At 44.6% G+C, this 17,266-nt stretch overlaps 1 protein-coding gene across 2 annotated transcripts in view; it reads right to left on the bottom strand.

The window, feature by feature from the left end:
* Positions 1-11,838, bottom strand: part of SLC30A4 (solute carrier family 30 member 4) — a 31,435-nt gene extending 19,597 nt beyond the window's left edge. Inside the window, exons 1-4 of one of the 2 annotated variants that reach the window (XR_012831217.1) lie at positions 11,457-11,838; positions 5,084-5,230; positions 1,452-1,640; positions 304-499 (exon numbers count right to left, since the gene is read on the bottom strand). Coding sequence is in view for 1 of the 2 variants with exons in the window: in XM_075714554.1 (XP_075570669.1) it covers positions 5,084-5,230; positions 11,457-11,838 (529 nt within the window). In the remaining variant the exon portion in view is untranslated. The remainder of the gene's footprint in view (positions 1-303; positions 500-1,451; positions 1,641-5,083; positions 5,231-11,456) is intronic. The other variant, XM_075714554.1, reaches the window with a different exon arrangement.
* Positions 11,839-17,266: the final 5,428 nt, after the last annotated feature.

Here is a 17,266-nt window from a genome sequence, read left to right as displayed (position 1 = left end):
TTTTCTCTGAAGACTTCTGCATGGGCGATGACTGTGACTTCTTCAGACAACCCTGAGAAACTGCAGACAAAGGCTGTGTCCAGGGGAGAGGAAAATAGGTGATCTCAAACATCACTACCCCACCTACCAATAAGAGAAAGTCTGATTTCAAGTGTCCACAGTATTAAGCTGGAATTAGAAACTACTTTTATATATCCTTTTGTATTTAGGATGAAAAAAAAAATTATAAAAAGATTAAGAAACTGAACAGTAGAAACTTGTCAGACATATTAGTCCTAAGCTTCTTGATGTATATGGACATACCCGGTATTTATTGCAGATTTCAGCTATGACGGATTGCTTAATGTAAGTTTCTATATTGCTGTAATATGCTGTTTTAATATTATCTAACATTTACCAAATACTCATACTTCACAAAAATAAGAGTGTTATGACCAACAATCCTACCAGTGTAGGAATTTTATCTGATCAGTAGGGACTTTCAAAAGGGCACATACATCTCAATAAAGAGAAAATTAGAAAGTTAATGAGATCTCCTAATACTTCATTTTCCTGCACCTTGCGCTGCCATTTACATCTGTAGAAAGTGGTTACAGCTCTCTACAAGGTTCCTGCTGTTCTGATGTGAGATAAATCGGCCTGAATATTTTATGGCTTTGGACCTTAGTGCTGTCTGCGTCAGTACCCAAGTCATGAAATTGGGCTGGTAATAGTATGCATAAACCTGAGAAGGATGAGTCCACGCTACAGTTTTAAGGTCCTACTATAAAGAATATGAGTATTTCCAAATGGGTCACTAGATTCCTTTTAACATAAACGTACTTTTACCTTCTAGTTTCATATTCTGAAAATGATTGCCCTGTTGCAGCTGAAATTTAAAAAAAGGCAAGGTACCTGACAGAGAACACTGGCCCAGTTACAAGCAAGTTAATACAGGGCTTTGCAAAAAGCACTGGGAAACCCTAATGCTAGTTCCGTTGTATTGCATGAAAATCTGCAGCCATGCCTGAGTAATCTGTAATCATTATGTGTAATGCTCATTACTGTCACTTGCCAGATGGATTACTGGGATCCTAGCCTTCCTGTGTGAATTCAAAGATCAGAGTCAGAATTAATTTACTTGGAACTATAATGGTTGTTCTTCCCCCTTGTTCCATACGTGTTGCCCTGATTTATTCCCCAGTAAGGGCAAAATTCTGCTCTTGGCTGTACCATAGCTCTAAGAATACTGATCTGAGAATTGCCTCACTTGTCCCTCTGCTTTCAATCTGTCAGTGTATAGTGCAACTTTGGTTATCGCAGCAGGTGTCATTTCTAACACAGAACTGCCCTAATTTTATTTACTGAATATTACAGTAAAAAACATGCAGCTATATAAGCTTTTTAATATCACCAAAATCACTTGATCCGTACACTGAATTTTTCACATCATTATGGGAGAAGAAACTCACACCAACGCATTCAGCTGTTCGGTACTGTGTCAATGCCTGGATGAGTACCAGCATTACCAGGCAGTAACAAGGCTCTGAAAGGCAACTGTCACAATCGCAGATGATTTCAGAGCAACATGAAAATCCTGGAAATATCCATGCAAGTGGTAGCGTTCTTTAGAAAGCAGGCAGATTATTCAGGGCAAAAGCCTTAAAAAAAAATAATGCATTGCTTAGAAGGTTTTCCAGAATGCTTTTTTAAACAATTGTGAAGCCACAGCACATTAGCATTTACCACAGAAAAACATATTGTGCTTTTACAATCTAAACCCATGTTTTCTGCAGCGGAAACCACTGTTTTCCTTGCAGCTTCTTTGACAGAGTCATTGTCATGTCAGCATTGTAGATTTGTGCTGAGATCTTTCACTTCTTGTGAAATGAACTATGCACTGTCTTAGTGGACTGACTGATTCTGTCATTACTAACATTGTCTCTGCAGCAATGGAAGAATGCCAGGTTCCATATCTATGCTTAAATCTGCTCAGTGTCTTGCTGAGAAGGAGGCATCTGCACTTGCTGGTGAAACAGAACAATTTTTGGCTTCAAGAATATAATCCTTTTTCGACAGGACTGCAATTTCCATTATTTTGTCTTCACTTTTCTAACCCATTCCTGAATCTGTCAGCTTCCTTTTCACCACTGAAAATGGAATAAAACTGAAGATGGAGCGTAGATATTATGTATTCAAAGATAATTCAAATAAATGAAAACCAGTGCTAATGTCCTTCTGGAATTTGACTAGACAACTAATAGGTCTGTTGTCTTTACAATGCAATGTTTATGGGAACGAGATTGAAAATTCTTCATTCTCAAACAAAAGTGATAATGAGTACCAGAAACATTGTTCATTAGAATGTTTTCATGCTTCCTGTATGTATAGATTATCTTAAAACTTAATGCAAAGCAGGTCAGCGATGAGACAGTTCTTGCACATATTCCCAGCTCTAAACAAACGCTCCACATTTCTTCTGTGACAGATGCTCAATCTGTACCCTATTTTTAACATTCTGTCATGTTTTAACATCTCTCTCATGAAATTCAAGCTATTGTTGAGCTCATATTATTTGCTGACAAGCTTCTTCCATACAGGTTATTTGGAAAAATGTGTTACAGTGAGGATATACCCTAGAAGCAGCTTTGTTCCATTGCCAGCATTCACTGATGCGTGAAACTGGGCCCTCAGGCCACAGCGTTCAGATTGGGTGCCTAAAATCAGGCAAATAAATTTCGCAAATGTGACTTTAAAAAACTGTGTACAGTCAATTTTGAACCATCCCATTTTCTGTACTTGCAGAGCCTAGGTCAAGGTTTGGGGGTCTCCTGCAGGGCCTTTACCCTCTTCCCCTTCCTCACTGCAGCCACAGAAACTCTTCCCCGACCCCCAGGCTCCAGTTGCCCTCCTACAGAGAGAGCTGCACTGCTGCTACTCACGCAGAATGGTTGAGGTAGAAAGGAACCCTGGAAAGTGTAGTCCTGCTCAAAGCAGGGTCAAATACAGCAGGTTGCTCAGGGCTGCGTCCAGTTGGGTTTTGAGTATTTCCAACTGTGGAGACTCCACAACCTGTTCTAGCGTTTGACCACCTATGGGCACTGGGCAGCAGAAAAGAAGGAGTAATTGCTGCAGAACTGAGAAGCTGCTCCCTGGAGCTTCTCCCAGGGAGAAGATGGTGGGTGATATGGACTAATTCTATGGGCCAGTTCCAGCCCATCAGTCTGGCCAGTATTTTTCTTGGCAGTAAAATGGGAGGGGAAAAAAAAAAGGTGCAGAAAGTGAGGTGGCAGGAATCCTCAGGGATTTGTGTTTGCAAAGTGCTATGGAGCCCTCTAATTAATTAATTGAAAAGTCAGTGAAAATTTACAGAACTGAGTAAGATTTTAATGGTTAAAAAAGTTTCTTTTATTTTTCTTAAGATTAACTCCTGTTTTAAGCTAGGCTGTGGCATGTTCAATGTAGTTCAATGTATGTACTATTTGGTTTTAGAAAAGTTACAAAGACACATAAACTACTCAAATTATTTTTAAATAGGGTGAAAGTACGTATAAAAGCTAGCAAATGTCTTTCTGGAGAGTATGGCAAATGCCAGGGGCATACCTGCAAGGTCAGGTTTCAGTATTAGGAGAGCTCCTATTGCAAAATTAAAACTTCTTGAAAGAAAAGTTTGTAATGGGAAATGCTGGCATTGTTAATGCTTTCTTGCTAAAGCCCCAAAGATCTTTGCTAGTGTACAGAGTTATGCATTCATGCATTAGTGACTAACTGATGACAAATGACCAGGAGTGATGGAGTTGTTGAATTCTACTGCTGTTCTAGCAGACAAAATAAGAATTACAAGTAATGACTACACACGACTTTGAAATTCCTTGAAAAATATACGCTATAGAATGTATAGAGCAGAGGTAGCAAACTGTGACACTAGAAATTATCTATTTCATGAAAAATAAAGGTTGAAGCTTTTGGTAAAATGTCTACAAGGCCTGCAGCTGTATATTATGAATTATTATATCCAGTTAGCAACCACATGAAGACACCCTTTGTATTTTGAAACATGAAGTAATGAATCCTGAAAATACCCTTCCAAGGTTTAGTACATAATTCTGTTTATACTTCTTTTTACAGAGACCTAAAATGGGCAGAGGTTAAGTAGCACACTGTATTGGAAACGCTGGGACATTTTGACCTCTGCTTTGTGTGGTTTGGGGAGTGCAAGAGGAATACTGATTTATGTGGCTTCTGGCAGGGCAGAACTCTCTGATAATGCTCTCTACAGAATGTTTTAGTTCTGGATTAAGATGTAATTTTTCACACTGAATGGGACCTTCTTCTAGTGTCATAATCTACTGAAGTCAATGGGACTTCGTAAATCCTGGGCACTGACAATAATCTGTTGCAAACAACAACTGACTGACATGTACAGCTCCTGCACCAACAAGCTCCTCAGTGTGTCACACAAGCAGTAACAGTGGTACAGCAGTGAGTGACCGAAGAATGTGTCCCTCTCTTGCTCAACAGCCTCAAGTCCAAAGCACAAAGGTGCACAGGGGTCTGAGCGAATGCAATCGCCCATTAACTATGGATGGGCTGTGAAACACATCAGCCTTGTTCTTGCTGGGGACAGCTTCCCTCCTCTGAACCCTTTTTAAACTTTTTAGGCCGTGGTTCATTTGTAGGAAGTCATATTTACAATGCCATTGTGTATCCAATTCCCCAACCTTCCTCTTTAAGATGGAAGATGAATCAAGCATTCAGAATTTAACTCTTGAATCTGCCGAGTCCTAGTTCCACAGAGTCCTAGTTCCACGGAGATGGAGAGACTCATCCTGCTCCCAGTGAGTGAAATTCTGCTATCAAACTTCACTTTTGGCTGAGGTTTAAAATTTAAAAAATTATTTTTTTATTATCTGTTCCCTTGTGGCAATACAACCTATGTAGTGTATGGCCAGTGAAAGGACATTAGAGTCACAGTGTTAAACATAAAGCCACTTTTAGGTTTGTCGTTACTTTCTTTCTAATTACCTGTTCTTCTAGAATTAGGTGATCTTTACAGTTGTTGCTTAAAATATTCTGTTAATAGCAAAAGTTGATATCTACATACCTAGGCGATGAAATCCAAAAGTGAACCTCTTTGTGGGAGATTTTGCAGACAGCCAGAGAGCAAGCAGGGTCAAAATAATACCGCTAAGGTCAGTTAACATATGAAGTGCATCTGTCATAATTGCTAGACTGTTAGCAACATATCCACCTGAAAACAAAGTTGGAAAAGTCAGGACATATGACATTAATGATTCTAGATAATATCCTGTTGGCACAGCTTACAGTCATTTATTTTCAGAACAATGCACTAAGTGCATGAGAGCCCTTCTTATAATCACTAAACAGGGTTTTTTTGCCATTACATCAAAAAGCCACGCTATAATTTAAAGCTACCATAGTTACAAGTGCAGTGAAGTGTGCTTTCTATTAAGAGTAACACAGAAAGGATTCACTCCTGTTACTCTCAGAGAGACTACTTGCATCATAACATTTGCAAGATCTGGCCCAAAATAGTTTTGTCTCTTTTCTCTATGTATTATTGCATATGTGTTTAATCAGCTGATCCTTTTATTAAACTACATCTGTTAAATATTTTGACATTACAGAACAGGGATAGAAATCCAATGACTCAATGGCATGGAAATTTACCCTGCTCCCTTTTTATTTTTATTACATTATCTTTTAACCATTATTCCCTGTCCTGGCAGGGGTGTGCAAGTTCTGCCAATATATATTGCAGGCAATGACTTTCACTTGCACAGTGTTTTTCTTTGTTATTACCATAATTTTTTTCTGTAATTATGAGCTACACTGAGACAAATAACCTCAGATCAAAGGTTAATATCTTTGTTCCAATTCAATTGCTAATGCTACTATTAGGTGGGTGAGAGATTTAAACAATGCGTCTCTCTCTTAAGCATCCCTTATCCAAAGAGGAATCACGGACAGGCTGCATTGTGTTCCATATGCATGAAGGTAAGCCCATTTTCTCAGAAAAGATTGCATCTTTAATGTCAGCTCAGCTATGAATTAGTTTCTCTTTCTACCTTGAGACTGCCATTCAGCCTGTAAACTCTACTGAGCAAAGCATGCAGCTGGTGTGCCATGTGGCAGGCTTGAGGCTCTTAACATTTCGAGCAAAGGTGTCTTCGTATACAATTAAACCTGCCTTAGTGAAGTGGCTGACCACGAGGAAATAGCAAAGGGAAATTCACAACTGGCTGACTGCTTTCAAGACTGGCCATAAAACATGTGCGTATGGCTGTGGGTGCCTGTACGCACGCACCTGCAGAGCGAGCTACGCTCTCCTCCCCAGCCAAACACAAGCAGCATGGCTGATGCTGTAGTACTGCTTGTACTGTGGGTAACTACCAAATATACCACATTTCCACCAGTTCCTTTCCTCCATCCCCCCTTCTTCAGTTGTTCGTAAGTTTCTAAGTCACATTCTTCTGAGCATGAAATTTTCCAAAGGCTCAAAAATAATGAGTTTTTAAGATTTAGCAATTCAGCAGCTTTTTGAGTAAAATGAGTTCTGCCTTTCCTTTCTGAATTAATTTTTGTTCTCACGTAATTTAAAAAAAAATATGACTTAGAAACGTGCAACAGCCTCTTTTATAGTCAACAGAGAAGAAACAATAATTTTTATCTAAGGACATTCAATTCAGTAGTTTACATGTATGATCATTTAAAGTATGTATGTTAATTCACATGTATTAATTTTGAGAATCACTTCGGTCCAAGATGAGTCAATTCTATTTCAGCTAGTCTCTTGCTTTTAAAGACTTTAAAAATAAAATGATAAAGAAGGAATTCAGGTATTGAAGCTAATCGTAATGCAGCATGTGGATTAAGAAAACATAATTGAGATTTATGAAATTCTGAAATCAAAGGGGCTCTGTTTCCAAACGTATCGGTTCATTGCTTGGTTAAAGGTACTGCCTAAGGGCTCTTTAAACATGAGTGGCAACTTGGGAAAAAAAAAAGACATTATAACCTTTACAAATAGACAGCTTGATGGCTCACCACTGTTTTCAGTGACCCATGAAGGACAGCAGTCCTCCTCATGGACGATCAATTAGAAATCTCTAAACATAGCTGAAAACGTCAAACCCTGCCAGGAAAGCTAACTAGAACTTGCAATGTGTTTATCATTTCTTGATGCAAAATGGTTCCCACAAAGTGTAAGTTGTTATCTGACTTTTACAATGACTGTTCATCAAATTAAACAACAAACACTGAGGTGGGCTGGGGTAATGAGCTTGGCTGTACTTTGGAAAAAATATGCCAATCAAGATTTCCCAAAAAAGCTGCTGAAACAAGATTTCCTTCATCTTGACATCGGTAACAGACAGCAAGAGGAGTTTTACTGAGCAAATTAATTGTCTGATAGGGGTCTTCCACCTTTTTCTCAGAAACTCAAATCTGTCAAAGATCACAGAAGTCAGTTAAATGTCCTATATAATCAACCAAAGTTTCCCAAATACCTGAGCTACAGATCAATTAAAAAAGTTCCAAAATTTGAAACCAACCAGAAAGAACACAATACAGAGCTGGAGTGAAATAAATTAAACAGGTAGGGCACTGACCCAGGACTTGAGGGCTCTGTCTTTAATTACTCGTTCTGCTGCCGATTACTTGCCCTGTGACAAGTCATTCAGGTCAAGATCCACAAAAGTACAGAGATACCCAAGTCCTCTATTTATTCTCTGTGGAAGATGGATGCCTAAATATTTTCTGGGTCTGGCCCTTAGTGCCGTGTGCCTCAGTGCCCAAATGATGAAATAGGGCTGGTAATAACATACGTGAACCTGAGGACGATTCTTACTTCAAGCACGTATATTTTATTAATTTAAATGCAACAGAAATAATACAGGACAAATTAGTAACTAAGAAAGAGGTTATAGTTTAAGGATAGAAACTAACATACGAGAATTGCAGTATGCATTATATTCAAGGCAAGAGATAATGAAACAATACACGCCTTGCTAACAACTATACCCACAAATAAGAACTTCAAAGATGGAAACATCCTGCTACGAGGAAGATTGTGAAGATAAGAATGCCACAACCATGAATTCAGCAGAAGTCACAGTAACTAGGGGAAAGGTAAAGATGGCAGGGGGAGATTGCGTCCCCTGACTCAGCTGGAGACTAAAAGGACTATGCCCCCACTCTCCTTGAGCACGTGCAGTAAATTGAAATCACACTGTAGCTTAAAATTGAAGTGAGGAAAATACAGACTAATGAGAGGCTACCTACTAGTAAGAAGAGTTTAGAAAATGATTATGTATAACCAAATTGTATAAGTACTGTACTTGTCTGACTGAGCGGTGTGCTTGATTTGTGGAAGTATTCCACCTTGCCCCTGCACAGAATAAAGCAATGTCTCCTCTCTAAACATACTTAGTGTCTTTCGGGAGTTATTTTATAATACAGGTAACAGGATGAGCTCACACTACAGTACCAACGCTTTGTACAGACAAATCCGCCATCCTGAGCTGAGCTTGCAGAAGTCCTGGCTGCAAGGGAGAAACAATAGATGTGTGACAGTGATGAGAGAGTATTTTTACTCTCAACACCTATTATTTCTAGAGCTCTCCCTGCACTAGCTATGGAGAGGTCTACAATAGCATGAATCCAGTCTGAAGCCCCCAACCGTTGCACTCTTAGTGACTTCAGCATCAAGCTGCCAACAGCTCAGACATAGAAGAATCATAGAATCATCGAACCATTTAGGTTGAAAAAGGCCTTTAAGATCATCCAGTCCAACCATTAACCGAACATTACCAAGTCCAACACTAAACCTATTAAGGGTAGAGTAGCAATTTCATGTTTCCTGGCTTGGTGGCTGGATTTTTTGTTAATGAAAGTAAAAACTAGGAATCATTAAGGTTGGAAAGAATCTCTAAGATCTTCAGTACAACCATCAACCCAACACCACCATGCCCACTAAACATGTCCCAAAGTGCCACATCTACCCACTTTTTGAACACTTCCAGGGATGGTGACTCCACCACCTCTCTGGGCAGCCTCTTCCAATGCCTGACTACCCTTTCCGTGAAGAAATTTTTCCTAATATCCAATCTAAACCTCCCCTGACACAGCTTGAGCCCATTTCCTCTCATCCTATTGCTGACTACTTGGGAGAAGAGACCAACACTCACCTCACTACACCCTCCTTTCAGGCAGTTGTAGAGAGCGATAAGGTCTCCCCTCAGCCTCCTCTTCTCTAGGCTAAATAATCCCAGTTGCCTCAGCTGCTCCTCATAAGACCTGTGCTCCAGATCCTTCACCAGCTTCGCTGCCCTTCTCTGGACAAGCTCCAACACATTATTCGGCAAGGGGCACTTCAGATGAGCTAAACTCAGCATGTATCAGAATGCTGGTATGAATACAACCAAATAAAATCACTCTCACGTTAAAGGATGTCTATGCTAAGCACTATGTTGCTTAGCAAATTTACCCGAGTTCATGCTGAACCAAAATCTCAGTCAGAGAAAGAAAACGGAGCCGGGGGGCAAATGGAGCCATTCAAACAGATCCCTGCAACAGGTTTGACGTGAAGTGCCTTATCCGCGATGAGCTGATGTATTGTGGCAGTGTTATTAATGACTAACCACACACCAAGAGGTGTTGAAGGACAAAACCACTTTTTTCCATTTACCCACATTCCTGAAATAAGGCCCCAAATAAAACTGGTGCAGATACAGTCAGTATTCTGGTCTCTCTCTGAAAAACAGCCCATTTCTCCTAGGGATTTTTTTCTATGGATGTGGGACAAACTGTATTATTTATACTCAAGCAATGATTTTGTTCCCTATCCATCTTGCAGAAGTTTCTGTCTTGCAGATACAATTCACAACTGTCCTAGGACAACTGATCCAAGAGCACGAGCTCACTTCACAGAAGCAAACATCAGATCTTCAGTCACTACTGACCACATTTGCATGGGTGAGGAGGAGGAGTTAGGTCCCATGTTACTAGAGCCGAGGCATCTCTGTTCTTTACTTCCAGAAAGTTTTCGTGACTTGATTTTTTTTTTTTCTGGTGAATTATGGCCAATAATTCATCTAATTAGCTCTGATTTAGACTTGTATGTTAAAATGAAAGCAATTTAAAAGCAATTAATTGTTATAGTTGCTAGAGAGACCTGGCTCACTGTACACATCAGCGTACTGGCCCTGTGTAACGCTCCCCACTACTTCAAATCAGGGGAAAGTGGATGAGAGAGTTTAAGAGTTCTTCAGGAGGCCAAGCAGCACCAAGCAGACACTGGCCCTGAATGGCACGGACGTATCCAAAAGACAGATGGTAACAGGACACTGATATTAAATTGATAAGTGAACAGGGATTAAAAGATAAATGTTATGCTTTGCAAAAATTATTAGATAATGGCGAAGGCGTCACGTTTAATAGTTCATCTATGCATCCAAGGGACTTTCAAGTTTAGTTTTATTTCAAGCCTATGTCACCATAGCCTATTAAATGCGGCACTGTCATTTTGTAGGGACAGCTGTGTAACGCACAGGCTCTCTTCAACCTGAACAGCAAATGATAGCGTGCCTTTATGAGGGAGCAATAAAAGCTGAACTTGAGCACCAGATTCCCTCTTCTGACCAACAATGAGACACTTACAAACAAATTTCCAGGTAAAATCCCACCATACTTCTGCCAAGCACCAACAAACAAAACCAGAAAGAATTTAATCAAACTACTTGGTATTTTTACGTGTTGTAATGGGAAGTGCTAAAATACCTACAATTTTAACTGACTGTGCTCCTCAGATTTACGTCTGGACAGAGCACATGCTCGTCCAGAACACAGCAGGACATCAGGAAGTTGTCAGAAGAGTGGCTTCTTCACCACATTGTTATCGATAGCTCAGGATTTGTCTTTTCAGTTCTAAGTGACAGAGTGTATTGCTTATCTGGTGAATAAGGCCAAATACCCCCCAATATTAGTTTTGTTATTATGGTAAACATCACACTTAGAAACTGTATTTCCCTCTTCTTCTCTTGTTGCAAACACAGCAAGATTTTATGGCGGTAATTAAAAAATAGTGAGGATGAAATTATTCATCCTATTTATGTCCGCAATAAAATGCAATTTCTCCCTCGCTAAAAACACCTTACAAACTTACAAAACGGGAGAGAGAAAAAGCCATTAGACATACAAAACCCCTGTACTTTATGCCATTTGGGGGGACCGATGAGCTCGGGTAAGGGAAGCTGTAAATTCCTTTCTTTTCTTGCCTGGAAAACACAGGTGGACTTGGCTCCTTCTCACTCTCTGAACTGGCAGCCGATCTCTGGGACCTCTCTAAATGACGGATGGCTTCTCCGGGCAGCTGCTGAGAGCCGAGGCCGGAGCAGCGCTAACAGGCTGTGAGGCACCCGGGCCGGAGGGACGGCGAGCGGCCGCCCCCGACTCACCTACGAGCTCCCCCGTCATGAAGAGGAGGTAGAGGAGGGCGGCGAGCGTCAGCCGCCTCTTCACTTTCCTCTGCTTGGAGCGCTCCCGCCGGCTGCTGCAGCTGCTGCAGGGGTCCGGCCGGCCGGCCCCGGCGCCGCGCAGGGCGATGTCCCGGCCCAGCAGGGAGTCGTCGTCGGAAGGCAGGCCCAGGGGCGCCCCGTTGGCCGGCTCGTTCGCCGGCTCGTCCTCCGACACCACCACGCGCAGCTTGTTAAACCGGGGGTAGTCCTCGTCCCCCGCCTCGTCCGAGAAGTCAAAGGCACTGGAGTCGTTCAGGAACAAGGGGTCCTCGCTCCGCCGCAGCACGGACTTGATGCTCGCCCACAAGCCGGGCCCAGCCATAGCGGCGGCGCGGCCGATCCGCCGCGGGCGGCTCCGCTGGCGCAGCTCCCCCGCGCAGGCGGCGCCCGTCCGCTCGCCGCCCCGTCAGGGCAAGTCCCCTCCCGACATGGCCGGGCCGGGCCCTGCGCAGGCCGGCCGCAACGCGGCGCGGGGGCTCAGCCGCCGAGCGCCCCGGCACCGCCGAGCCCCGGCACCGCCGAGCCACACCCCCGCCTGCCGCCGCTCGCAGCTCCCCCCCCGCCCCGCCGCCTCCGCGCCCGGCACACAGCTGCGAGGCGCCGCGGGGGCCGTCACCCCGCAGCCCCGGGCCGCCCCGCGGACCCCGCCGCGCTCAGCCGGCGCAGCCCCGGTCACGGCGCGGCCGGGCAGGCGGCGCCGGGCGCAGGGCAGGCGGCGCCGGGCGCAGGGCCGCCTCCCCGCCGGCGCAGGGGGAGCGCCGCCGCCGCCGCCGCCGCCGTGCGCGTCACAGCCATCCGCGCCGCGCTCCGGGCATCGCCGCGGGCGGGGGCCGCGCCTCGGCCGAACCCCCTGCGCGCTCCCGCGGCCGGCGCTGCCCCGGGGCCGGCCCCGCGGGGGGCGGCGGCAGCGGGCGCGGAGGGGCCGGGCCGCCAGAGGGGCGCCGGCATCCCCTGCGCGCGCGCGGACCGCCGCGGCCCCCGCCGGCGCTGCGCCTGCGCCGCCCGCCCGGCGCGGCCGCGGGTTCGAGCCCCGCCGCCGCCCTCTCGCCGCGCCCTGCGCCGAGCGCGGAGCTGGCGGGGCCGCGCTGCGCTGCGCTGCGCTGCGCTGCGCGGGGCCGGGCGCGGGCGCGGAGCTGAGAGGGCGGCGGCGGGGCTCGAACCCGGTGGCGCCCGGAGGTGGCGGGGCCGGCCTTGCGGCACCCGCGCTTGCCCCGCGGCAGCCCGAGGGGCTGCTCCGTCCCTGCGCGCGCTCGTGTCCGGTGCCAGGTAGAGGCTTTTAACTGGAAAAGCCCTAAAATCCAAACATCATCCGGTGATCGGCAAGCAGCTGTTTTCGTGTACGCTGGAAGCCTGAACTGCACAGTTCCGTGCTCGGGCTTCAGATTTTGAGAAGCCGCCAGTTTGCATTGTGCAGCTTTTTTTTTCTTTCTTTCCCCGTGAAAGGCACAGTCCTTTACACGCTTCCCAGTGAGTCCCGTTAGGGCAGTGGCATGCTGTAGGAAGTCACATGCGCCCTTCTGAACATTCCTTAAAGGATGCAGGGAGAAACAAACCTCAGAGGCCCTGCTGTCGTATTAATTCCTTTCATAACCGTGCTCTAACTTAAAAGTAGCTAGATTTTTGCCTTTATTAATTCTGTTGAGAGGTTACTCCCCCTCCTCGCTGCTCTCATTACTAGACATTTTCTTCTGATTTCCAGCCCACACACATTCAGGCCCTGTTAGTACCCATGGCCAAATTTTGTTACTGCATCAGTGAGTTCCCTAAGTCATAAACATTTCTGGGAAAACACGCCTGCCTGAGGGAAAGTACATATCCTGTTTTCTGACCTGGTTGAAGGAAGTTACCAAGTAGAGACCAGAGAGTTGTACAGAACTGCTAGATTTTGGAGAAAGGCGTTCCCTTTCTGGTCAAGGGCCGATAGCAGATTCTGGCACGCATCAGGGCGGTGCTGCGGAACGTGGGGCGAGCCTCTTCGTGGAACAGGCCCTGCAGGAGGGGAGTCGTGGGTGGTAAACTGGCCTTGGGCGGAGATTGCTGCTTCTTGTTCTCTGTGATGATGTCCAAAAATAAACAGTATTATGCTTTGGTTGAGCTCCCTTGCCACTTTACAATGTGGCCAGTGTCCTGAGTGTGTAATCTCAAGTTACTCTTCCTCAGGTGGCTAAAGAGGTGCCATCCCCGGACCTTTCACCCACCTTGTAACTTCCCCAGCAGGGTTATCAGCATAATTATTTTGGGGCCAGACAACAAACTGGGTCCCTGAAATGGGCCAGAATAAAAAAAACACACGTTGGAGGGGGGTTGGGTATAGTTGTGCGTGTAACTGAGACTGCTCCCGCGATCACAACTTGCGTAGACGTCCGTACGACAACCGAGGGGGCAGCCAAGCGTGTGGGAGTCAGAAAGAGCAGTCAAGGCTGGGAACCTGTTAAGCCAGCCTTGCTACATAGGGAAACGCTCCCAGTTGTGTTCCAGTTCAGCCATTCTTAATGTTTTCGTTCTCTGGGTGATTGAACTCACTTTGTGTTCCACCACTTTCACCACTTGTACCAGTGCAAGTGAGCCAGGCCATACAGGCGTGAACCACTAGCCAGGTAGGAGCTGCCAAAACAACTGCTTGTAAAACTCTTCTGTAAAACAGAACAAGCTGGTGCTGCATTCTGCTGCCCCTCTTAGAGGGGCAGAAACTTCTAGCACCGAGGAGGGGTAGAAAGTTGGGGGGACTTAACACCCTAAACCAGTGCACCAAAGCTTGCCGGTTTGGTTTTTACCAAATAACTAAGACCAGATTTTCAGAAGTTTTGTCAAGAACCAAGTAATACGTTGACAAGATGAACCTCTGTTGAACACAGCCTTTTGTAACAGCCTGTTAGACTCCACCTCTTTGACAGCCAAGGCTGTACTCCGCCTGTAGTCTTGTTTGATTACTTGCATTTGTTTTGCCAGCAGTTTGAAATTTAACAGCTTTCCAGCACATGAGCCTGCAATCTCAGCAAGAAAGCTAGAAAGTTGTGTACAAACTTTGGACAAGCATCTGGAGATAGGGAGTAAGTGTTGAATCCAGAGGGTCGTGGTCAATGGCTCAATGTCCATATGGAGACCTGTGACAAGTGGAGTCCCGCAGGGGTCCGTACTGGGACCAGTGCTGTTTAATATCTTCATCAATGACATACACAGTGGGATTGAGTGCACCCTCAGCAAGTTTGCAGACGACACGAAGCTGAGTGGTGCCGTTGACACGCCAGAAGGACGAGATGTCATCCAAAGGGACCTGGACAAGCTGGAGAGGTGCGCCTGTGTGAACCTCATGAGGTTCAACAAGGCCAAGTGCAAGGTCCTGCACCTGGGACAGGGCAACCCCCGATATCAATACAGGCTGGGGGATGAAGGGATTGAGAGCAGCTCTGTGGAGGAGGACTTGGGGCTACTGGTGGATGAAAAGCTGGACATGAGCCGGCAATGCGCGCTTGCAGCCCAGAAAGCCAACCGTATCCTGGGCTGCATCAAAAGAAGCGTGGCCAGCAGGTCGAGGGAGGTGATTCTGCCCCTCTACTCTGCTCTGGTGAGACCTCACCTGGAGCACTACGTCCAGCTCTGGGGCCCTCAGCACAAGAAGGACATGGACCTGTTGGAGCGGGTCCAGAGGAGGGCCACAAAAATGGTCCGAGGGCTGGAGCACCTCTCCTATGAGGACAGGCTGAGAGAGTTGGGGTTGTTCAGCCTGGAGGAGAGAAGGCTGCGAGGAGACCTTATTGTGGCCTTCCAGTACTTAAAGGGGGCCTATAGGAAGGACAGGGACAAGCTTTTTAGCAAGGCCTGTGGTGACAGCACAGGGTATAATGGTTTTAAGCTAAAGGAGCGTAGATTTAGACTGGATATAAGGAAGAAGTTTTTTACAATGAGGGTGGTGAAGCACTGGAACAGGTTGCCCAGAGAGGTAGAGGAGGCCCCATCCCTAGAAACATTCCAGGTCAGGTTGGATGGGGCTCTGAGCAACCTGATCTGCTTAAAGATGTCCCTGCTCACTGCAGGGGGGTTGGGCTAGATGATCTCCAGACGTCCCTTCCAACCCAAAGCATTCTGTGATTCTATGAATTGCTGTAGGATTAGGAGTAGCAAGTAAGTGCAGGAATATAACAGAGGACTGTAGGAGACCAGGAGAGAAAGAAAGGAAGTGTACAAGGACATTAAACACAGATTCACGAACATTGTTGTCCACAGATGGGTAGAAGAGCCATCAGCTAAAGCGTCTAGGTTCTTCAAGTCTCCTTTGCGTAGCTCTGTTGCTGTGCAGGGACTATAAATCCCATCCAGCTAATTATACAGAGATGTCCTCAGCATGATTTTCTTTCTGATTAATTAAAGCTGTTTCCTTGTATGGTTCCATGGGTTATGGAGTTTGTTGTTGCATAGTATCTTGGTTTTAGGTAACAATGGTAATGTTAATACTGATTTTGCTATTATATTGCTCCTTGAAGTTAAATACTTAGACCAGCAGGTAACTCTGGTTTTTGTTAGTTTAACCAAATGTTTGCATTCCTCATTATAGGGTTCACTAAACTTCCTTTTCAAACATCTTTTTCTCTTAGAATAAAACCTTACCTAATCCTTCACAGGATAATGAACTTTGTAATGCACTTGGGAAACAGTTAATGTGAAACAGAGAACATTTTGTAGAGGAGAAGGAACAAGAGAGGCTTTCTATCAGTCTCTTCTTTAGGAGCGTTTGGGTTGATAAGTGTTTTAACTTGTCTAGAAAAACAGGTACCAATTTCATATGCCAGTCCTTAGTCTATTTCTGCAAGACGTGGGAGGGCCTGGAACAGGCAAAGCAGGAGCACAAGTTTGAAACTCCTACATCTCAAGTGAGACTATTTCAGAGCGATTATCTCATTTGTTCTTACTAGAAATTCCATCTGGAAGCTGAGAAGTCTTTCCCAATGAAATTTTCAAAAAAAGTTTTTTTCCCACTGAAAGAAACTTTAAGTAAAATTGCTAACCAGTTGTAATTGAGAATTTGATTCGAGTCTGTTTCAGTTAATGGACAAGTTCCTGTTGTTGCAATCTGGTTTCAGACCCTGCCTTTGATGCTTCTTTTTTAAAGCAAAAGCAGAAAAAGGAAAACAGCTAAGTTTTTAATCTGATGACAGAATAGTGACATAATTGTGATCAACAGTTAATTAGAATATACATATGAAGAAAAATATCAATTAATTTGCAACACTCTTGTCGTTAAAAGTATCAATTTTAAGGATGACAGATCATCTCAACAGTCCTTTTTTTTTTTTGCCTCTGTGTGTTTCTCAAAAGCATTAGTGGGACTACCCGAGTTTAATTTAGTCTTGAAGTTTTGGGGCTTTGTGGAAATACTGCATTCAAACACTGACTGGTTTCTTCATCGGTTTCTTTCCAAAGTAATGTCTACCTTTCCTGAAAGGACCTTTACAGATAGAAGAGAAAAAGAATATAAATCCTATCGTATCATACAAAAGTGTTTTTTCATAAACAATTAAAAAAACATACTTGCAAGTTGTTGTTACTCTTACAGACTGTTGGGGGAGTTACGGAGACAGACACAGACACAAAAACTAGCTCTCAGACTTTTATTTCCTAAGGAACAAAAGCTAAACGTAGTTAATAATCTACATCATTTCTGGAGAATAAAATACAAGTTTATTAAATACAGGAGAAATTATGTCCCTAAGGAAGACCACCCTGCAGTGATGTTAGTTGTTTTTTTCCCTTGG

This window comes from Pelecanus crispus, chromosome 7 (assembly GCF_030463565.1).
Source record: "Pelecanus crispus isolate bPelCri1 chromosome 7, bPelCri1.pri, whole genome shotgun sequence".
Lineage (NCBI taxonomy): Eukaryota > Metazoa > Chordata > Aves > Pelecaniformes > Pelecanidae > Pelecanus > Pelecanus crispus.
The sequence above is the reverse complement of the archived record's forward strand: the minus strand, read 5'-3'. Positions and strand labels throughout refer to the sequence as shown.